General features: G+C 35.7%; 1 protein-coding gene across 3 annotated transcripts; it reads left to right on the top strand.

The window, feature by feature from the left end:
- The first annotated feature begins 3,496 nt into the window (after positions 1-3,496).
- LOC149801819 (uncharacterized) lies at positions 3,497-22,970 on the top strand. 3 transcript variants are annotated; one of them, XM_089954356.1, is made up of 4 exons: positions 3,497-3,584; positions 19,551-19,665; positions 20,365-20,510; positions 22,154-22,970. In XM_089954356.1, coding segments are annotated over exons 1-4 (603 nt in total). In that variant the 5' UTR covers positions 3,497-3,583; the 3' UTR covers positions 22,495-22,970. The 3 variants fall into 3 exon arrangements, with proteins under 3 accessions (XP_089810482.1, XP_089810483.1, XP_089810480.1); XM_089954357.1 differs by lacking the exon at positions 3,497-3,584 and adding an exon at positions 4,538-4,896 and having other exon boundaries at positions 22,346-22,970; XM_089954354.1 differs by lacking the exon at positions 3,497-3,584 and adding an exon at positions 4,547-4,896.
- The last annotated feature ends 1,534 nt before the right edge of the window (positions 22,971-24,504 follow it).

Here is a 24,504-nt window from a genome sequence, read left to right on the forward strand (position 1 = left end):
TTGAGTGTCATTCAGACAATGTTTGGTTATTCCCCTCAGTCAGTCTGTTTACACGACACACAATATAAACTGGTCACCACTTGATGAAATTTTAGTCATTTTTTTTAAACTTAGGTCGTTCGCAACTTCGAGGTCAATCCTGTGTGTCATACCTCAAGTGTATGCCGATATCCGTATTCATACTACCTCAGCTATTTACGAAACAAAGATTGAACGACAAATTACCAATACGTTGATTTTTATTTTTATTTTTAATTCGTAACTTCTCCGTCAATCTAAAAAGTCAATAAAATCGTAAAGGTCAGGGGTTTTCAACCGTTTAGTGTGGGCCACATCGCAAGTTTTTTTTTTCCTCACTCACCGGGCAGTTTATAAACATGGCCAACGTTTTCCACTGCCAGTGGGGACAAGTTACGTCAGGTTTGCGGGCAGGATAAGAAACCCTTGGTGGGCCGGAATCCAGCCATTTTGGACAACCTTGATATAATAAGCCGAGGTTGTCCGAATAGATTATGGTTCCTTTTGCTGGAGAGAAATTTCCGACCAACAAAATGTATGATTTTTGTTATATTCATTGATGCCCCGACATACATCTAAATCATATGTATGTCTCGAAGAAAAAGTCTGGAACGTTCTGATTGGCACTTAAGGGAGTTAATGTGTGTAGAGATTTCTAACGTTTTATCATATACAGTAATGTTAATGATATTTAATTTATACTGTGTAGCTGACATTTGTAATGATTGTGATTAAGCTTTGCGGATCGAATTTGTGTGTTGTAAACGTATGCCTATATGACTTTAGTCATGCTTGTAATTAGTAAAAAAAGATGTTTACCGCAGTTCGAGTTCAATGGTTAGCGGAATTTGCCATGAAAACGATTAAGTTGTCCAGAACATTCTACCTGCGACGTGAGTCAAGTGGTGATGTATAAATAGAGGTTTGATAAAACAAATTATTCATTCTTGTTGCATATCAGTCTTTGGGAATATAAGATCAGAGTTTGCAGTTGTGTTCGGATATAATTCGATAGGACTTATATATTTAAATTATTCATTGGAATTATAAAGTGCTCATTGGCCTTTTGGACTTAAACACTAAATTGCGATTATTGAGAACTCATTCAAAGACATTCTGGATTATATAACTGGTACATCAAGAAATTGAAAGACTATTGGAATTGATTCGTTACATTCTGTACTTTTTGGGACTTGTGATAGGACATTATTTTGGATTTAATTTACAATTCTGTAAGTGTCTTTTAAATTGTCACTTTCCAACTGAGAGAAATAAGATGATGCAACATTAGAAAGAAAATAAAAACAACTGATGATGTGATCATGGTGGAAGAGAAAGGAAGTTGATCACATAAAATTCTTAACAAATTAGCGATTATGCAATATGTAAGTTCAATAACGTTCTCTCGTGTGATACGAGCGATATTGTTAGGTGGGGGACACAAAGGATGTTGACCGAGAAAATGCCAGCGATATAGCGCACTCAGTTTGTCTTCCAGTATCGTTCTATTCGCCCCATCTTGCAACATTTCTCTTATTCCTCTCGTGCATGTAGCGTAATACATGCTTTGAGGAACTACACTTAATACAGTTCAGTTTAGTCATTCACGGGAAGGTACTTTATATGGCCACTTACTCAGTGAGTGAACCAGATAACCCACGGGAGGTGGTGGACTTACAGTCGCCAAATGGTCAGAACCATTCCTCTTTGGGTAGTGAAGTCCGAAAGGGTGCGGGTTCGAATCCTACAATCAGACCAACCTGGGTTATCTACCGTAGTGTGTCCATTACTGCAATTGCCCAGGTACTAAATGACCTACTGTGTTGCTGTGCCGAACAGCACCAAACCAAAGCAAAGAAAACAATAAACAAGGAGGTTGTGGGTTCGATCCCTGGCTGAGTCATACCAAAGACTTACCAAAATGGTACTAACAGCTGCCTCGCTTGGCGCTCAGCATTAACAGGTTAGTGTTAGGACTGATCGGTCCAGTGTCAGGATAATGTGAATAGGTGGGACATCATGCCAGATGTCTGTCGGCATGACGCCCCAGTGCTAGACATCACTATAAACTGCCACAATGCAGACATCGTAGCGATATGACCGAAAAATTGTTAAAAGCTACGTTAAAAATCCAAATCACACACACACACACACACACACACACACACACAGACACACTATCCCCAAGAATATGATATATCTATGGCACATATTTATATGTGTTTGTATGTGTGTGCATTTGTTAAGCATATTTGTATATATGGTTCTGCTACTTCCTTGCAGGGGCCCCGAGTGGCCGAGTGATCTAAAGCGCTCTCCGTTACGGATCACAGCCATCTCATCTCTGTCTGCGCCGGTTCGAGTCTCGGATTCAGCCAATGTGGGTATGTGAGAAAGCTTGCCAGTAGCTTCTCGTGGGTCGGTGGTTCTTTTCGGGTCTTCCCGGGTTCTTCCTCCACCAATAATACTGGCCGCCATGTATAGCCTATCGTGTGCTGAAAAATGGCGTTAAACCCCACAACAACAACAACAACTTCCTTGCATCTTCACAGTTCGTAATACTTATGTGAATATGTTGTTTTTCCCTTAGCTCCCGATAGGAAAATATAGATCAGTTAACCTGAGTAATTGTAGTACTTATCACACGAATATTTGCTTCGAGATTTATATAACATTAAACTAAACTGCTTTGCTAAATTGAAATTCTTGCATGTCCTTGGTGACCATTGACTTTCTCTTGTTTATAAGTAAACGTCATTGCTAGATATTACGAGTGGCATACACCATCTTATATATATTGCGAGACTTTGATGGCAAATGCAATTGTTCACATAGCAAAATATCATTCTTGACTACAGAGCTATATTTTTAATTGGTCCCCCTACTAGATATGGATGAAATCTAGTCATGCTATGTATTTAGTGTTCGTGCTTACAAAGACACCGCATCTCAATGACATTTTGTGGTATTTACCCATAGTGGAGAGGATTTATGTTTAGATTTGGAACATGTAGGCAAGGAAAACATGTAACACAAGGAGACATGGGTTCGATTCTCAATAGGGATGAATTAAGAATTCTCTAACCTGTATAATAATATTCCTTCACTATATATCATTTTACGTTACACGTGTCCTTGTGCAGGATCCAATACTAGAACCTTCCACCCTGTCTGGTGTCAATTTGTAATTTAAAACAAAAAAAACCCACCACAACAACATCAAAATATTACATCTTTTCGCTACGAAAGCAATTTTCCTTCCAGAAAGAAGGCAAGGAAGTAAAAACAAAGAAATGAAGAAAGAAAATGACTGTACTTAAGCTGCGACGTTGGCGATTATTACTCCCAGTATAATGTATAATTTAAAATGTGTTACTGATACCTCACATGACTATCTCCAGAGGTCTTAACGTACCAATCGTCGACTCCAAACTGTCATTTGCATCTAATTAGTAATCAAAGTGGTCCGCCTACCAATCTCGTTGCAAGCAATGATTGAACAACGCGCAGTCACTCCTGTATGGATTGTTTGGCGAAACTCTGGTAATCGGAACTCGGGTCCCAAAGTAAGTTTCATTTTCCTACTTTACCCCCCCCCCCCCATACAACACAAAAAACAGGGTACACACCAACATCTCACCTATGTCCGCATTGCGTTGAGTCTTGACTCAGCTAACGTGGGTATGTGAGAAAGCTTCCCATGGGTCGGTTCTCGAGGTCGATCAAATATAGTGATCACTTTATATAGCCTATCATGTGCTGAAAAATGAGGTTAAACCCGCAAAACAAAGCCTTCTAGCACTTTCGCATCATCGTCATGGATGCTTTTCTGTAAACACCAGGCAGGAACATAATGCTGACATCCTGTTAAATTATATATATATATATATATATATATATATATATATATATATATATATATATATATATATATATATATATATATATATATATATATATATATATATATATATATATATATATATATATATATATTACATAAAATAAATTTCTTTATTCCTATAGTAATGAATGCTTATATGATAGGGAAACAGATCGGGTATTTTTCCCTCAAATTGATAACACTGTTCAAATATTTTTGACTTTGATACCCGTTTGTTATCGCAGTCGGTCATCGCCATGACTTCATGTGTTGCAAGTTAAGAATTGTCGTACACACCCACATATTGGTGAACGCCCTTAATTGCACGACAAACGTTAGACACCTCTAACATATGTAAAGACTTCAAAATGACCGCAAGACAGACTGATAGGTAGATCGATGGAATAACTACATGTAAATTTCGTCATTAACCTTGAAATAGAGCCATCTATTTATTTCATCTTTGAACTTTGCCCTAATTAGTACTGGTGTTTCTGTGTACAGCACAATACAGTTACTTATTTACAGATGGAAACGGCTTATTGTACCCTTACCCTACGAACGACGACAAAGAAATTCCGAAGGTTCTAGAGTATGTCCTCTTCCAGCCTGATTTATAAACTGAGTACGCTGTGTTTGTACCAAGAGTACCTTACGCATATCAACGTATAAGTTGTAATGTTTTTAACAGGAAACTTGCTGTACACACGTCACGCTGTTCCAAATAACACCATATTGCTGTTTGTGCCAATACAGGTATCACACATCCCAAAACCCGTAGAAGCCAGTTTTTGCAAACGCTGTAAAGCTCTGACAGTAAAAAAATGGGATATTTTCATGGAAGAAATACTACACGTTTCATGAACTGCTTCATTTGATTTGATTCTACCCTGGACTTGTGTTTCTTCACACGATTTAGTAAATGGGAAGAACAGGCATATTCCGTTACCATTGGATCGATTTACAGTTATACATATACATAGTTACTTGTATAGGTAAGTGAAAATGTACATTTCAGGATAAGGCATCACCGATCGTTACATGACCTAGGCGTGTGATTTGTAAGCCAGTGTTGTAGCACATATCGAATACAAGTGGTGTAGAAAGACCCTGGGAAGAACCAACGACACATGGGATGCCACATGGTAGCAAGCTTTCTCACATATCAAAGTTGGGCCGTGATTCGAACACACGCTGACAGACGCTAGATGCGAGTGATCTATAAAAGCGAGCGCTTAGACCACTCGGACATTCGCTGCTCCAACACAACCTTCGTAAATAAGTTGCTTTATTTCGGTGAATGTCTTTGAACGACTTACTCAAACCTACTCTTCCGCTGTCGTTATTATCATTTTCGTCGGGGCCCTTGATATTATATTCATGGTCGTTGTTATCGCCGTAGTCGTTATCATACGACGTCGTTACCATCACCATCATCATATAATCAGCATCATCTTCAAACGAAGATTTATTACATAAAATAATTGACCACATAAATAATACGTACATTTATATAAATAACCTGATAATCGTGAACGTGAGCTTGTCATAACAGCCAAACGAAAAATGTGTAGTATATAATACTCCAGCTTAATTTTCTAAGAGATATGTCCGATTTTGTACGTTTTAGAATGCATTCGGAAATGTCTAACGCATAGAAAGATCAGTTTTTCTGTTTTCTCTCTGACACATTGCACCAAATACGCTCACATTTTAATACTTTTACTTTGGGTATTTTTACTGGAAGATAAAAAAACAACTTTTGAATCACGTTTGCTGCAGCCAAATGGTTTAAGACAATTTGTTTTGACAGCTTCCGCCCACGTACATATATGCGTCACTGACGCAATAAAAAAAAAAATTAAAAAAAAAAAAAACCATGTTTCAAAAACCCATCTCCAGAGGCACTAGGGACGCATTAAAAATAGCAGTTTTGAATAAAAGTATTCAAATAAATCACGATCGTTATTAAGAGAACCAGCTGTTTAGCGTTTAGCTGTCAACCAGAGTAATTTCTCCTGGATGTGATCGCATTCACTTTGTGATTTCTCAAACTTCATAATAATTTCCTGTATTTCCAAACCCATTAATGCATTATTTAATACATGCAAGATGTACTTCCCTTCGAAATTGAAGAACCTAACAACTAGGATAGGACTGTGGCCTCCACACAACAGGCCAGGCACCCACAGTTGAATGGCCGCCGATACCAGTTGAGAAATTTAAGATGGAGGAAACAAAACAGAAATGCGTTGGCAATAAAGAGTAACATTAAATCAGTTATTTCCGGCTGTATAGCCGTTAACTTTCGTTATATTAGTCACAAATATGTAAATTAAAGAAGTTGTTATATATATATTTGATTTAATTTATTGATATAATTTAATTGTTTGTTTGTTTGTTAGATTATTTTTTTCTATTACATACTATTGTAATATAATCTTATTTATTGGAATATAATTCAATTCTGACTGATTTTTCGAAGTAAACAACTACAAATAGAAACATTGTATCTAATGCTGACCAAGTTCATGACCTTCTTTCAGAACCAGTGATAGTTTATAGCAAACAACTTTTTTAAAAAAAATTCTTTCTCAGAGTAAGATACATAAAGTAAAATCGAGGCCATACTTGGAGTACGTGACAAATAACATGTATCAATTAGGTTTTTCCAGAGAACTGACCCACAACCGGGCATATGTTTTGCGTTGTAGCTAGATTTATTATTGATGTTTTGAGACAGAATAGACATTAGTGCCTTAATACTTGAGAAGTTTAAGTGTTATATGTTGGGCTAATTATTTTGTTTAATTTAATTTAATTGGATTACACGTTTGTTTTCCATGGAAATACTTGTGCTCAAAATTAATTCTTGGACAAGGACAGTTATCGAAATTTACACAGAATTCAAACGCTGGAATATTATTTTCTTTGATTAAACAAAGAACGGTTGACCCATCAGTATAATGCTGACCACGGCATACGTCAGCGCCTTCCATTATGGATTTCATCGGGACTCAAACTCAGATTCATTTAGGACTTTTTAATGATAGGATTTCAATGTTTTAATTCTTGGATTATTTTTGGATTTCGATCGTAAAACCGTAAGCTCTTTTTTTCTCATTTTGTCTTGTTTTTCTAGGGAAATAAATTATTTGTTAAATTTTGCAAAGCTTGTTGTCTTCACTTTTTTCTTGTTACTTTTGTAAACCCTAAATACGTAACAAGAAAAATTGGAGGGTTCGTCCGGGATATATGAATTTTGGCTAAAAAAATTAAGAAAACCTTGTTTTTTGAAATTTAAATTCCTCCAGATTTTTAAATTTTTTTGATCCCAAGTAGAAATTTTTTATTGAAATCAGAAAGATCTTTTACAATGTGATCGGAAATGGAGATCTTTCTTTAAAATCCTATCCAGGAACAGTTAAACCTTTTGAAAAAAGATGAATTTATTCAACTTGCCAGAAAATATGATCTTTCTGAGGCAAAAGCTTTTTTAATGAAGCAAGAAATAAAAATATTTTGGTCCATTATTTAGTTGGAAAGAATGTTTTAGTTAAAGGTGCTTTGGTTTTGATCAGTAAGTTCGTATCAGACTCTGACATAAAAGGAAAGGAATTAAAATTAAAATTCAAGACGGAATTAGAGTTAAGGACGCTGGAACATCAGAAAGATAAAGAAGAAAAACAAATGCAGTTGCAATTGGAGAAGGAGAAAGAACACATGTTATTAGAAAAAGAGATAGTAAAAATGTTATTACAGAAAGAAGAGAAACAAATGCAGTTGCAGAAAGAACAAATGCTTATGCAATTAGATAAATAAGAAAGAGAGAAAGAAAGACGAATGAGTTACAAAAAGAACAAATGAAGTTACAAGAGAGAGTTAAACAAATGCAGTAACAATCGGAGAAAGAGGAGAGAGAGACGTGTAAATACAAATGCAAAGAGAGAAGGAAGAGAATGAATATAAATTTAAAATAAAAGAAATAGAGTTGGCAAGTGAAATGCACGTTCCCACTTCACATACAACTTCAAGTTTTGATATTACTAAGAATCTCAGATTATTGTCCCTTTTTAGAGAAAAGGAAGTACGCAAATATTTTCCTTATTTTGAAAAAGTTGCTGAAAATTTGAAATTACCAATAGCATTAGACTCAATTATTACAGTGTGCACGTTTTGGCAAAGCCCGAGATATATATGCATCCATGTCAGTACATCAATGTGCCGGCTATGATTTGGTTAAGGAATGCATTTTTTAGGGTTATGAGTTAGTCCCTGAGACTTATCGGCAAAAATTCAGGAATTATAAAAAAAGAAGCTGGACAAATTCATGTCGAATTTGCAAGAGAAAAAGACCAGTTATTTGATAGGTGTTGTTAAGCCAAGAAAGATGATCGAGATTATGAAAATATCAGACAACTTGTATTACTTGAAGAGTTCAAGAACTGTGTCCATAGTGACATTAAGACTCGTCTGGATGAGCATAAGATCGAAACTTTGGAAAATGCTGCTAGTAATGCTGAAGGATATTCGTTACCTCGTAAAATTTATTTTGTAGGCAATACTTCCACTCAGCAATCTTCTGGCAGAAAAGTATTTCAGCCTAATACAATCCCTTCTAAATTTCAAATTGGTACAACTTCTAGAAATCAAGCTTCTTATAAGCTTGATAACAATTCTTTGTCTCTTCCTACGTGTACCTATTGCAAGAAGAAAGGACACATTTTTTCGATTGCTACAAATTGAAAAATAAGCATAAGAATCAAGACAGATCTGTTTCAAATGCTCTTATTTCTAAGATGTCAAGGTCACGGTCATGTATTGAAAGCAATAGATTTATTTGGTCTAATAAACCCCAGTCTGATTTTATTATGGATAATTATGAACCATTCATGTCGAAGGGTTCTATGTCACTCTTGGGTGATTCGGCCAATCCTATCCGTATTCAAATTTTAAGGGACAGGAGATTCTCAGAGTCTTTTATTATCAGGTACATTGCCTTTTTCTGAGAAGTCTTCTTCTACTGAGAATTTTCTTATTCAAGGAGTAGGATGCGGCATTGTTAATGTTCCTCTCTCTCGTGTAAATTTGTCATCATACATAGTTTCAGGACCAGTCGGAAAATTGTATGTTTTACCCGTTGAGGGCATTAATTTATTACTAGACAACGATCTAGCTGGAAATAAGGTTGTGGTTAATCTACTTGTAACTGACAAGCCTTGTTTCGATCAGAAAGTCGATCCTATTAGAAAAGAATTCCCTGATTTTATACCCAGCTTATGCAGTTACTAGAGCTACGGCAAAGAAAGCTGTTGAGAATGAGGTTGATAAGGAAAGTATTCCTTTAACTGACACATGTATTGGTCAGTCTTTTGATGAGGTCACTTTCACTCCTTGTTTGGGTCAATCAAAAGGTATTGATCACAGTGATCCTCTTTAACTACTCATTCTCGTTATTCTAATCAGGGTGACAAACGACAATCACTTGTCGTCGAACAGGAAAAAGATCATGAGATCTCCTGTTTGATTCAAAGGATCATTAGTGAAACTGAAGCCTCTGAAGTACCTGTCAGATATTTCATTAAAAATGGAATTCTTATGAGAAAATGGAGACCTAGCGAGGTACCTGCTGATGACGAGTGGTCAGTGAACTATCAGATTGTAGTTCCAAAATCGCACAGACAGGAAATGCGTAGTCGGGACCATCAAGCTCCTTTGGCTGGTCATTTTGGGATTAATAAGACTTATCACTCGATCCTGACTCACTTCTATTGGCCGAAATTCAAATGTGATGTTTATAAATACTGCAGATCTTGTCATAATTGTCAAATGGTAGGAAAACCCATTCAGAAAATACCTAAGGCTCATCTGCAACCTATTCCTGTATTTGACGAACCATTTAGCAGAATAATGGTAGACTATGTTGGTCCCTTACCTAAGACCAAGTCAGGTATCCAATACTTGCTGACCATAATGTGTGCGTCAACAAGGTTCCCAGAGGCAATTCATTTGAGGAATATTAAATATAAAACAATAGCAAAAGATTTAATAAAGCTTTTTTTTTACTCAGTTTGGCCTTCCCAAATCTGTCCAATCTGATCAAGGGTCAAATTTAATGTGTGGAATTCCCAGCAAGTTATTTACAAATTAGGCATCGAACAATTCAAATCTTCTGCCTATCACCCTGAGAGCCAAGGGCTTTATGTAGATTTCATCACACTTTGAAAAAATACGATTCGATCATATTGCTTTTGATACGGCTAAAGATTGTGATGAAGGCGTTTATTTACTATCGTTTGCTTTTAGGGAATCAGTTTAAGAATCTTTAGGATTCAGTCCCTTTGAACTGTATTTTTTTTGGACACACTGTGGGTGGACCATTGAAGTTGTTGAAAGAGAAACATTTTTCAAATGAAGATATTGAAATTAATATCCTCAATTATGTTTCTAATATTAAGTATAACTTGTCAAAGGCATGTGAGTCAAGAATGAAATTAAGGTACGATAAAAACTCAAAGGAAAGGAGTTTTCAGCCTGGTGATAGAGTTCTGGGAATCTTGCTCATCCCAAAACATCCTCTTCAGGCCAAATATGTTGGTCCCTACAGAGTTGAAAAGAAAGTAAATGATTTAAATTACATCATATGTACTCCTGAGAGGCCAAAAAATAACTTTCCACAAAAACATGTTAATTTGAAAGAGATAGCCAGGTTAAGCATGCAATCAGTTTAGTTGCACCTGTCCGACTCAGTGAAGATTTAAGTGAAGGAATGCAATCGCACTCTACTGATTTTGGAGTGACAAATCATCGGAATTCAGAAAATATGAAAGATCTGGACCCGAAACTTTATCATTTTCAACAGCAAGAAAGGAAAGAACTTAAACAGTTATTATTTGACTATGAACGCTTATTTACAGATGTTCATACAATAACAAATTTTTCCACGACGTTGAAATTGTAAATTCCAAACCTGTGAAACAACACCCGTACAGGATGAACCCTCTCAAATAGGAATACTTGAAAAAAGAAATTTAGTATTTTCTGGAAAGCGATTTCATAGAGCCCAGTAAAAGTGACCGGAGTTCACCATGTATACTTTTTCCGAAACCAGATAAAACTTTCCGCATGCGCGCTTATTAAAGGAAGGTGAACAGTGTGACTAAAACAGATTCATTTTCAATAACAGATGATTGCATTAATACAAGTGGAAATGCCATGTATGTCACCAGCTTTGACCTTCTGAAAGGATTCTGGCAAATTGCACTGACGGAAAGAGCAAACAAATTTCGGTACTCGTGACTCCAGATGGACTTTATCAATATAAAGTGATGTCGTTTGGGATGAAAGGTTCGCCAAGTACTTTTTAGATAGATGATGTTATCATCTACAACGACACCTGGAAAGAACATTTAGCGACAAAATTCGGAAATTCTTTGACAGACTCACTGATGCAAGTTTGGCAATTATTTTATCCAAAAGTGAGTTCTGCCGTGCTTGTATAACATTTCTAGGACATATCGTGGGGCATGGACAAGTTAAACCTATAGATGCTAAGATCAAGGTAATCTCTGAATTCCCTGTGCCTGTTAGTAAAAAGGAGCTTATGCGCTATTTACGTATGGCTGGATACTCTCGGAAATTCGCTCCAATTTTTCCATAATTGCTGAACCCCTGACAAATTTATTAGGCAAGAAAAACAAGTTTCTTTGGATTGAAAAATGTCAAGAGGTATTTGATAAGTTAAAAGCCATACTTAAAAGCGCACCAGTTCTTACAGCTCCAGATTCCGGCGAATCATTTAAATTGTCTTTTGATGCAAGTGATGTTGAGGTTGGAGTAGTGTTGATTCAAGAAGACGAAAATGGTGTGCTGTTTTTTGTAAGAAATTAAATAAGCACCAAAGAAATTATTCAACAATCGAGAAGGAATGTTTGGCGTAGGTATTTACATTATAACATTTTGAAGTTTATATTAGTTCAGCTCCTTCTTCGATTATTGTGTTAAGTGATCAAAACGCCCTTACTTTCATATGTAAGATTAAATATAAAAATCAAAGACTACTAAGATAGAGTTTGTTGTTACAGGAATATAATATTGACACCAGCCACATCAAGGGAAAAGAAAATTTAATAGCAGATGCACTTTCCCGTGTAAAGAAATGTATTATTTTATGTATATTTTGTATAATTCAAAAGAGTTCTTCTTATAATATTTTTAAAAAACTTATATATAATTAAATTATGGTAAAAAGAAAGCTTTATTATATAAATCTTTCTTTTTCATTTATGGGGAAGTGTTATGCATATTTGATTTAATTTAATTGTTTGTTGGGTAGTTTTACATTTTTTATTCCATTACATGCTATTGTAATGTAACTTTATTTACTGGAATAGAGTTCAGTTCTGACTGATTTTTTGAAGTAACATCTAAAAATAGAAGCATTGCATCTAATAATTCAGAACCAGTGAAAGTTTGTTGTAAACAACTAATTTTTTAAAATTCTTTCACAGAGTAAGGTTCATAAAGTGCAATCGAGGCCATACTTGGAGTACATGACAAATAACATGTATCAGATGGTTTTTTCTTTTCTTCAGAGGATTGAACCACATCCGGGCATTTGTTTTGCGTTACAGCTAGATTTATTATTGATGTTTTGAGAAGGAATAGTCATAAGTGCCTTAATACTTGAGAAGTTTAAGTGTTTTATGGTGTAACCATTTTTGAGCTAATTATTTTGTTTAATTAATTTGGATTACAAGTTTGTTTTCTATGGAAATACTTGTGCTCTAAATTAATTATTGGACAAGGACAGTTATCGAAATGTACACATAATTCAAACACTGTAATATTATTTTGTGTGTTTCAACAAAGAAATGTTGGCACATCAGTACGACGCTGACCATAGCATACGTCATCGCCTTCCATTTTGGATTTCATCGGTACTCAAACTCAGATTCATTTAGGACTTTTAAATAATTGGACTTCAATTATTTAATTCTTGAATTATTTTTTATTTGATTCGTAAAACCGTATGTTCTTTTTCTAAATTATGCCTTGTTTTACTAGGAAAATAAATTATTTGTTAAATTTTACAAAGCTTGTTGTCTTGATTTTTGCTGTTTAAAGTGTCACTATGCAGTAGTTATTTCAGCCATTATAGATGACGTGGTGGTGGGTGGTTCCTGTGAGAGTTGGCATGCTTTCGCGGTAAGTGTGTCAGATATGCTTTATTTCAACAATGATTTATCTGCTGTTTTTACAATTATTTTACATGGAATTTCAACGTTTTCAAATCTACCGACTTTCTTGTCGTGTTTAGAATTGCATCACTGGAACATAAAATGGGGTCGGCGTTTAATCAAGATTGATAACGCAATAAATTTTAATTTATGCAGTGAAGTTTTGGAGCCTGTAAAACTTACCGTGCTTAACTATCTTACTTACAACAAAATAATATTTTGTGGTTATGATGTGACTGAAAATCTGGATAAGTCAATTATTGATATTAGTCCTACAAGAAATACGTTCCAAGAAAACATATCTAAATTTTAAAACACTGATTCGTTTTCACATCAGTTTTGTAATTTATGTAGCTATTAACTCAGCAATTTTAACATTAAATAATGATGTAGGGTAGATTCTAGGTTTACCTGGTCATTATCACTGTCGATCTTAAGATATTTGATTACAAAATATGGAACAGAACTCATAATTAAACATAATAATATTTTCCTTGAATTTAGTCAGGCATTGACGATATTTTTTCATCAGGATGATATTACTCGATCTAAAGTAATGTTAACACTTTTATGTATTTTTGTAAACAGAAATAGCGTTAGATGCAAAGTGACAACTAATGTGCAGAATGTACCAATGCAGTTGCAATTTTCTGAAACGTGAAGTAATATACGCTTCTAGTAATGTAAATAAATTTGACCATATAAGTTGCAGCATAAATGTATGATCTGAAATAACTCAGCTTGCAGAGGCCTTTTACAAAGAAGTGTCCTCTTTTAATCTTCTGTTTACTTTTAAGCTTGAAGAATATAACAGGTCAAATAGGTGGGAATCTTTGGGTTCTCAATGACCCATTAGAACTGCTGCTTAAATTGCGACAATACAAGAATATATCACAATACTAGACACGCAGCTCAGAGAATTTTGAACGACGTCTTTGGCTTGAATATTGCTTGCTGTTGAAGCATGTAGTTTGTCTTTATTAACGGCTGATAAATAAATGTACGAAAATGATATATATTCCGAATCGAGAATCTTATCATCATAATGATAGTGAATTTTCATATTCAATATTATCAAAATAAAATATCATTAATCAAACGCACATGTTTGAGGTACGAGGTATGTCATATAGGAAATATGTTTATGAAACTCAACAGTTGATCGATGTTTTAAAAATGTATTATCCGTTTTTTAAATGCAAATATACTTGTTAATTCTATGCCAACAAATGATTTTGACAAGGCATTCTTATCAAAATATTGCATTGCATAAATATGTATCTATTGTATTACCAAATTATTTCCACCTCGGGGCCTCCTTTATTTGTTCCTTGATTATATTCAAAATTATTAGCATTCTCTTAATGACATAAAAATTGGTTTGTCATATGATATTGAAATATAATATAAAATAACGGTAAAACACTTTCGTTCAAATAAAGCATCTCTGACGCACTGTTATGTACATTTAATTTGCATTGTTTGTTAGATTTTTGTTCATCATATGCTATGGACAATTGTATTTTGGAAAATCAAGTTCATGTTCTATCAGTCGCAGGGAATTGTTACCTGCATTCCAAAGGAAGATAAAGACAGAAACTTCATTAATAATTGGAGACTAATTTCACTACTTAATGTAGATTACAAGATTGCTTCGGCATCAATTGCTTCTAGGGTCAATAAAGTCCTTCCACTTGTTTATTAGTGACAGCCAAAAGGGTTTTATGACAGGGAGATTCATTGGTGAAAACACAAGAATTTTGTATCATCTTGCACAGTATCTTGAGGAAACAATGTATATGGTCTTCTCTTACCGATAGACTTCGAGAAAGCTTTCATCTACGTCAAAATGGGATTTTCTGGAGGATGCTTTGTAATTCTTTAACTTTGGTTAATCTATTTATTAGTGGTTTAGAGTATTCTGCAATAAGTTTAAAGGTTGTGTTATTAATAATTGACATGTATCCCCATGTTTCAAATTGGATAGAGGTTGTCGCTAGGGAAACCCTTTTGCACCCTACTTTGTCATAATAGGAATTGAACATCGTGGAATAGAACTAAAAAGAAGACAAACATAACAGGCATTTTCTATAATGAAATGGAGTTCAAATTAGGGTAGTAGGGTGATGACGCTTTTTATTATTGGACGGTTCTCTTTTGTCCTTGAAGACAGCCATGGAGATTTTTAACGACTTTGTTTTGGCAGCAGGTCTGCGCTGCAAGGATTTTAAATAAAATCTATTTGGATTGGAAATAAAGAAATTTCAAATGAAAAAATATGCATTGAAATTGATATTAACTGGTCAGTTGCCAATTTTAAATTACTGAGAGTAGATTTCTCTTTGAATTTGTAGAATATGGTTGAACTTAATTATTTGACGAAGTTGAAGGAAGTAAAGAAATTGCTTGGCTGGTTGAGCAGAAGGAATTTGTCAGTTTGTGGAAAGATTGCTTTGATAAGATCCTTGATATTGCCAAAATTTATTAATTTGTTTGCTGCTCTACCATGTCCTCCGCGTGATACCAAGTCCTCCTCCATCCCATATAGAAAATGAACTGAATACATTATTTTTCAGGTTATTTTGGGTGGCAAAAGCGAGAGGATTAAAACAATACCCTTATAGCTCCCTTCCTTAAGAAGGGAATTAAATATGATTCACTTGCACTCATTTATGTGTTATATAAAACTTTCTGGATTATGCGCCTTATACTAAATGAAGCTGGTTTAGAGCTAAAACTTGTTTCCGAGCAAGTATTGGAAAATTTCGAGGTATACAGTTATTAAAATTAGGAAAAAATAAATTGAAAGAAAGCTCAAATATAAATATCTTTTGGCGTGATGTTATTTATGCTTTATCTCAACGGAAAAATGAACCATCGACTGTTCAGGAATATCTGTCTCAAGATATTCTTAATTTAGTAACTAAGACTTTTTTAAATCATACACAAGGTGAAGAACAAATCGTGCTGTACTTATTAAACACCTTTTTGATGCAAAATAATTAAATTTTGATAAAATTAAACAAACAACACAAACTAATAATTTTATACAGTACTTTGTAAGTGTATCTTAGTTTCGATTTTTTATAATAAGGATCTACACTTACGCACGTAGACACGCCCATCAATGGAGAAATGGGGATTTTGAGTTTTATTTGACTTTGGAGAAGTGGGTGGCCGTGAAAAGGACCGTTGGTTGTTTATTTTTGTTTTTTTTAAAAAATACAAACTCAGGAACGGAAGTAATGAGCATTAACTGCTGTATTCCTTTTCCACGGCCAAGACCTACTTCTGGACCTGTTGCTGTCAATGATTTGGTAGACATCGCTAGGGTTGGATTCTCAGGCGTGGTAGGCGTGTTGACGGGATTAGAGTGTTTGGCTCGGGAAGGTGTTTTTCTCTTGGGTTGTTTTAAAGAAGTCTGATACATTTCTTTCAGACTCCTTAACTCTGCCAAAATGTCTAGAGTACCGTCACCGTTTGACTTTCACTGTCATCCATCTCTCCTAGACCTTGTTTCTTCTCTGCTTCTTCTTCTTCCTGTCGTTTTCTTCTTACCCCATCTTCTTCTCCTGTTGCTATTGAGTTAGAAAGGCTTGTTCAGCTTCTTTCTGCTGTTGCAAAAATTTCTCCAATTCTTCTTTCTGCCTCTATTTAAAATCCTGGACGTACGGTAAGGAAGTAGAAAGCGGCGAAGGTACTGGTACCGGAACAAATTCTTGTGAAGAGAGAACATCAACTAAATCCCAATTAAAATCGTTCTCTTCTGGAAGTAGGATTGTGGTTGTTTTCGTAGCCGCTGCTATACCATCACACCTCGTCTCCACAGCCGGTGCACCTCAATTCATCGTTTCTTAGTTTCTGTCATGTTCTAATTCTGTCGCATTGATTCACTGTGCACAGACGCTAGCGCACCTATATAGGGAATGTGACGTCACAGGCAACTCTCTTCGGGTTGGAAGACAGACTCCTCACTGTGACTGAATTTTGTAACGCGTGTTAGGATTGGTGCAATAACTCTTCATTGTAATACTTGATAAACACAAGCGTTTCGATCCGCTTTTCCACTATAAATAGCCGCGGTTCACTTCGTTCCATTCACCTATTCTCGTCACAAGACTAGGACTAACGTAGAATCTACATGTTTTCTATCACGTCCGTGTGATAGAGATTTTCGATTCGTTTTGGGATGCTAAGGTATTTCAAAAGTAACTATGAAATGACTTGAAACATACACCAGAAAATTATACAACTTTACTAAATCATAATTGTAACTAACAAAAGAATAACTCTCTCTTGATAATTATGCCATCATAAATGTGCACTCTGAAGAGAAATTACTAGAGAGAGATTTAGGACTAACACAGAAAACTCCAATGCCTATATCAGGTGCTAAGGCATTTTCAAGTAAAAGCTTAAAGCACAAAACAATGCTTTCCATCACGTCCGCGTGATGGAAGATTTCAATCCTCTTTCAGGCACTAAGGTGCAACAATACAAAAATAATTGGACAACATTGTGCCACAGCATATAGAAAAACTACATAACAAATAACAAAATGCAACTCATACACTCATGGTACAAAGATACTATGCATATAGACGTTTTATTATTTTTAACACATATTTTTGGATACGATTCAAAATTATACACAGACAGGATTAGATAAGAAAACAAACCATAGAAGATTTGACCTAGATAGAGGCTTCCATACACGAAAAAGGACTCTGGCAGAGTCACTACTCAATATTAAAACAACAGGGGAAATGGAAGGAAAACTACCCTAGGACTTTAATAGTTCCCAGGGTGGATAGTACTCCCCTAGGTTCAAAGTAAGGAAGGATAGAAACCAGGCCCAATGCCAGCCCAGGTATAGGGAAGGGAGTACAACCGACCAAACTTTAATGGGATAATTTAAACCCTATCATACGATGAACAAAATTTAGACTAACCCTGACCAAATTTGTATCTTATTTCTTCTTTGAGACAAACAAACTTATAACACCTTATGGGTGGACAGGGATACACAAAGCATAAAACATCATTAGAAAACCAGGGTGTCACTTCAAAGTCTTAACCAATTAAATGTGTTGGGATTAGACTAATTGGTGTCAACATAGTAGAATCGTCTACCATCCGATGCTGTTGAACCCGGACTATCCCATGTATGTCCGATCGACATGGGCTATCACCCAGATCACCGAGACGGCCATTTGGAAACGAAGGATCTATCTAGAGAGACAAGGCTGTCTGAAGAGAGTCCTAATCTATGGTCCAGAGGTCAGACGAAGTTTGAGGAAAAGATCTGTGCAATGCCCTCTATGTTAACTGAATGGTGTTAACAAACAAAACCAAAGGCCCCTTCAGGGCCACTCCATTGCCTAGAAAAAATTTACTCTCTTGCCATTTTTTTGTTTATGTGTGTGCATTTGTGCGCGCGTACGTTTGTGTGTATGTATGTGTTTTTGTGTATGTGTGCGCGCGTACGTTTCTGTGTGTATATGTGTGTATGTATTTGTCCCTAGAGTAACACGTATTCAGGTCAATCCCTTGCCACACTGTTCCGCCCAACTGAGGTTAGCCCCTTGCAACGGTGTTGCCAGTGACAGCCCCACTCCTTTTATACCTTTTGTCCGTAGAGTACAAAGACCCTATCTGTAATGCTAATTCACATTGTCCGTAGGGTACAACCCCCCAAATTTAAGATAGCAGCTCCATTGTCCGTAGAGTATCCGCACTCACTACTAACAAATCATCATTAAACTAAATGACTATTAAGGGAAACTTGCTGTCATTGATTTATTATAAGTCTACAAACACACAATCCTGCCAGTATAATGACTTCTTTGTTTCAGTTGCCTACCATACTGAACTGTAATATGACTCCAATGGCGACTAAGTGGCTATAAGATAGCATTATATTTAACCGGAATCATAGCATTAGTGGTGAATAAAGATATCCTCATTTATCATTGACGTACAGTTATTAAATTTATTAAGAGAATGTACAGAATTAAATGCAAATATATTTCTCTTCTATAACATATGTAAATACCATACCGCCTTAAATAACGAAATGTGTCCCAATAATACTAGCATGACTTCGCAAATTTACTCCGATTGAGAGACATGAATTGTGTTTTATCTCTATAATCAGAAAATTGATTCACCTTATATTTGTTTGTCAAGTGTGTTTGTATCGATATTTATGATGTCAAAAGATGAATGAAAACAAAAAATTCAGCTTACCCAAAGTCACCAGATAACCGTAGTGGCGATTTAGATTGGAACATATTTCCAGTCAAAGCGCAAGGAAGCACCCCGGTATGCTCGTGTTCACTTTACTGATGCCTAATAAATGATATAACAACCGTAATTAAAGGTGACACAAACATTATGTATTGTTTCAGTGGTGCCATCATGTACGAAAAGATGTGACAGTGTGTCAAATACGATAACGACCGCATTCGATTGTGAATACGCCTGTTGTGGTTCAGGTTATCAACAGTACTGTTGTGAAAAAGAGTGAGTTGAATCTTCGTTTAGATCAAGGGTCTCAAACACGCGGCCTGTGGGCCAAGCCGTTTCCTGTGGCCCGCAAAATGATTGGTGTCACAAGGTGTCATGAGATATAACAAAGGTGGTGTGGCCCTTGGGCCATTGAAAATGCCCTCATGCGGCCCTCAGGTTGTTTTGAGTTTGAGACCCCTGGTTTAGATCATACATTAATTTTTAAATGGTAAATGATAGAACATACACACATACATGCATGCATGCATGTATGCATTCATACATACATACATACATACATACATACATACATATATGCTCTGAATTATCAAATTAAGAAATAATGCGATTTTCACCCTTATCAATTAAAAGTAGTTCGCACACTTTGTCATATGAAGACTCATGTCGAACGAATGACATCCCGTATCCACTGCTTAATTAGTTTATATTATATGTATATGGTTTATGTTCTTTATGTTCCACATTAGTATTCCATATTCTATCAGACGAATGCACGCGTGATACATTTCTATGGTGGTACAGGCATACGGTGTTTTTAATGTCCATCCGACCAGCTTATGATTTGAATTTTATGGCAGCTTTCAGACACAATGGTGGAACATTCTTATTTTAAGAAGAGATTTTGTGTAAAATGAAATTCTCATATCTTGTGAATGCATTAAAGACCTTAATATTGCAATTTTTTTGTAACAGTGATAATTGGAACCCAGGAATGGTTTTTGGTACAGTCCTTGGAGGCCTCGCCGCTCTGTTGGGCTTGGTGACATGTACAGTTTTTATCATTAAGGCATGCAACCATAAGAAAATGCGTACAGGGAATGCTGATGGCCGAGCATCAGGTACGCGTTATCTTTCTCTATTATAATCGGCATCGTCATCATCATCGTCATCATCATCAGCAACGCTTAAATTCGTTTTACCTGTTTCTGCTCCTACTTATTTTTAATTTCTTTTTGCTGAGAGTATGTGCTTATCAAGTATTACAATGAAGAAAATTGTAGTATATTGTGTTATCAATGTGTTATTGTGGGTCAAACGCCATTTTCAGCACGTGATAGAATATACGTAGTGGGTATTATAACTATTGGATGAAGAACCCTGGAAAATACATGTAAGAACCTCCGACCCACCAGAAACTATTGTCAAGGTTTCTCACATACCAACATTGGCAGAGCCTGAGACTCGAACCGACGCGGACAGAGTTGAGATTGCAGGGATGAGTAAATGCGAGCTCTTTAGATCACTCAGCCATTACATACATACATACATACATACGTACATACATACATACATATGCATGCATATATACATACATACATGCATGCCTGCATACATACATACATACATACATACATACATACATATGCATGCATATATACATACATACATACATGCATGCCTGCATACATACATACATACATACATACATACATACATACATACATACATACATACATACATACATGCATGCATACATACATTCACACACATACATAGGCTGGAATGAAACATGATATTTCATTAATAAAGTACAGAAAGACTTCCGTCTAATTTTTTTTCTATTAACAGTGCAGCTAATGCAATAGAGGAATAAAAGCAAAAGAAAGACTGCAACAACCAATAAAGTACCTTTGACATGCAACATAAGATGTAAAACGATTTTATGATTTCATTTTGTGTAGTGTATCACAACAGCGTTGTATACTGCTGAAAAATTAAAGGTAGCCTAGAGTACGGACACCACTCTTGTTGAACAAATTCAAGGTAAACAAACTTATATACGCAGATCGCTTTATCTAGCGGGCGCTCACCAGTTAGGATGTACTTTTGAGAGAGTGACTTACGTAACGTGAAGTAGTTTGCATTTGAAACACGCACAGTGGAGAGAATGTTGGCATATCTCTATGCTACTTTGATGTAACGTGGCTGACATTTCTTTGGATATTGTACTGGTGGAAATTGTACGAGATCTTAGCACACCGGTAACTAGAATGACTGTTCCCTTATGCTAAAAATCAGCCTGAATGGTCTAAAGTACACTATCTTTAGCACCTATTAAAATAGGGAAAATTAATTTTTAAGACTAGACAATTCCAGCTTATGAAAGTGCAATTTATTAATTACCAAATATAAAAGAAGGTAGAAAAAGGTTATTGGCTCTTTTCTTACAAATTTACCTCTGAAATCCAGGATGTGAAAATGACCAAGTGGACCTAGCAGTTTTTTTAAAGGTGCACATCTGGAGAATATCCAAGCTGTATACCCTATACCCCATATTACACCCATAAGTTAGTCACCAAAATAAAGGGAATTAAAGGATTTTTTTAAACAATACCTAAGATATTCACGGTCTTTTTCAATAAGCCAGTATAACCAGTGATTGCACCAGGGAACATTCTTTTCCCTTAGAAACCTAACCCTATGCAAAATACAAAACTCTAGAGCGCCACCCTAACTAATGTTTATGCTCTTCTTTCATCAGATACACCGCAGAGATGTAATACACACCAAAATGTCAACCACCTCTTCACGTCAGCTTCAGTTCCTTTACCTCCTCCATATCTTGACAAACCTCCTCCTTATAAAATATCAGAGGTGGATACTAATCCAACAGCTGAGCATATGCAGCTTCCAAGTCCGAGTATACATGCGAGACATTCTGATTCTATTCCAGTGAGGCAGCAACCGGGTCAGAGCAGAGATTCCAGACAACGTCCCCAATCCGCGGTTAGTCTTCCGCCTCCATATGGTGAGGTAGTACCGACAATGGCAGAACGTCCGCGAGAGACGTCCCTCACTTACCACGATTGCATCAGATACTGAACCTTATCCAAATACGATTTTTAAACTTGCAATTCTGACGCCAACCTTTTTCGTTGGTAATATGATAGAAACAATAAGTGACAGTTTTAATAGGACAACTTCAGCGGACTGCTCGACAAGGTCCCATTTCTTAGTGCGTATACAAAAGAACCTAATCATTGAGATAACAAAAATGCAACGTTGTCGATTTCGCAGAAAACAAAAACAGTAAAGTACGCCGTTATCCTTTTTCACATGTAATACGTTAATGCAAGGTACCAATTCTTATTAAAGTATATTGGTAGTACCCATTCTTATTAAGGTATATCGGTCTTACCTTTCTGATTAAAGTTTATATGTTGTACCTTTTTTTAAAAGTATATCGGTCGCGATTAGATTGCACGCCATATTGCCATTATAATGAAAACACGGGACAAACTTGACTAGATAGACTATAATGGATAACTATGCTCAATAAAATTCTGTTAAAATTATAATTAACGAGTTTAAGTATTTCTTTCCTTCTGAACGATTTAAAAAGAAGTTGGAAATTTACATTTCATTACTTGTATTAATCATTACATACATTTTGAAAATTTAAACACATTTGTATTCTAAATCCATGATACTGAAACCAATAAAATCCCTCAGCAATTATGATAGATGACAAATTATCAAAATATATTAACATAGAAGCACGTGTGAAAGCTAATTTTGTGAACTGGTCATATGTATTCACAATTACATAGGCATTCTGCATGCTTTACGAACTTTGCTTTGCTGTGAAAATGTCAGAACTTCAACTTTCTCATTTGACAGATGACGTTGGGATAAATTCTAGAGCGATGTTACATTATTTAGGATCAAGTCTTCCTTGAAAATAAAACATCCTACGATAACAATGAAATTGCAGGGTTAATAACGTCAAACTGAAGCCTCTAACCGACCGAAATTTTCTCTAATTGGGTTAGCTCATATGGTTACGTTATCTTTGTCGCTCGTGTTTTCAAATTTGTATGTGTTTGTTTACCCACCCGGACATTCATTGTTGGTCGTTACCCTCCCAACTGCTGTTTCTTAACCAAAAATTGTATCAAGACCTACACGATATCGTGACAGAGGATCATGTAAATTTATCATGATAAATCCGTGTCGGGCAGCTTGCGCTTTTGAAAAGAAGTTTTTGAACTTAATCTTATCCATACCCCTAAACATCAAGTCTGATGAATATTTCGGAGCGTATGTGTATCAACGCCATTAAACACAACCAAAAATATTGCAGTTATCTCTGATCACTTTAGGTATTTGTGTATATCGCTGAGTAATATAAATGACAACTTTGTTTTGTGTCTGCCTCGAGAAAATAACCGAGTTCGATTTGTTTGCTTGTCCAGCATCACATCATCGTATACTAAGAGATTATTAATAAATCCATCGAGGTCATCTACAGATGGGGCTTCGTCAATATCGGTGATAAGATCAAATAATATCATTACCATGCTCGTCCAACAGTTTTGCGCTTTCATTAAAATCTTTAAGCACATCGTAGCATCGCTGATCATCTACGGATGGTGCCACTAAATATAATTTATCCAACTTGAGCCATCTCATTATCAGGTTAATTAATAATTGGGTCTTACCAGGCCCTAATGGGCCTGTGATAATTGCTCTGATATAATTTGGTAGCGCTGTATGATGTTTGACTGGCTCTTGCTTTCGTGTCGCTGAAAAATCAATGACGTCCATGTTGAGGAAGTACATTAAAAATATGGATTTATATTTTGTTCGATGCAGAGCATTCACCCCCACCAGCAGATTAAGAACAATAATAACAAAAATAAAAAGCGTGCGCTTACAGTCAAGCGTGTAAACTGTGGTATAAAAAATGCAAATTTATTTCCGGACACAAAGTGTCTGACGTTGTAATAGCTGCTTTATTAGGAAAATTAGCAGAAGCTCCATTCGCTAAATACCCAGGAGAAAAATATATTCCTGGATATAATTATTGTGGTCCTGGAACCCAACCTGATA

This window comes from Sinohyriopsis cumingii, chromosome 4 (assembly GCF_028554795.1).
Source record: "Sinohyriopsis cumingii isolate HCF-2022 chromosome 4, ASM2855479v2, whole genome shotgun sequence".
In the NCBI taxonomy this organism is placed as follows: Eukaryota; Metazoa; Mollusca; class Bivalvia; order Unionida; family Unionidae; genus Sinohyriopsis; species Sinohyriopsis cumingii.

Coding starts and splice junctions, on each gene's coding strand:
- LOC149801819 (XM_089954354.1), top strand. CDS start 4,824: ATGGGAAGAACAGGCATATTCCGTTACCATTGGATCGATTTACAGTTA. Junction 4,897..19,550: donor ATACATAGTTACTTGTATAG/GTAAGTGAAAAT, acceptor GTATTGTTTCAG/TGGTGCCATCATGTACGAAA. Junction 20,511..22,153: donor TGCTGATGGCCGAGCATCAG/GTACGCGTTATC, acceptor TTCTTTCATCAG/ATACACCGCAGAGATGTAAT.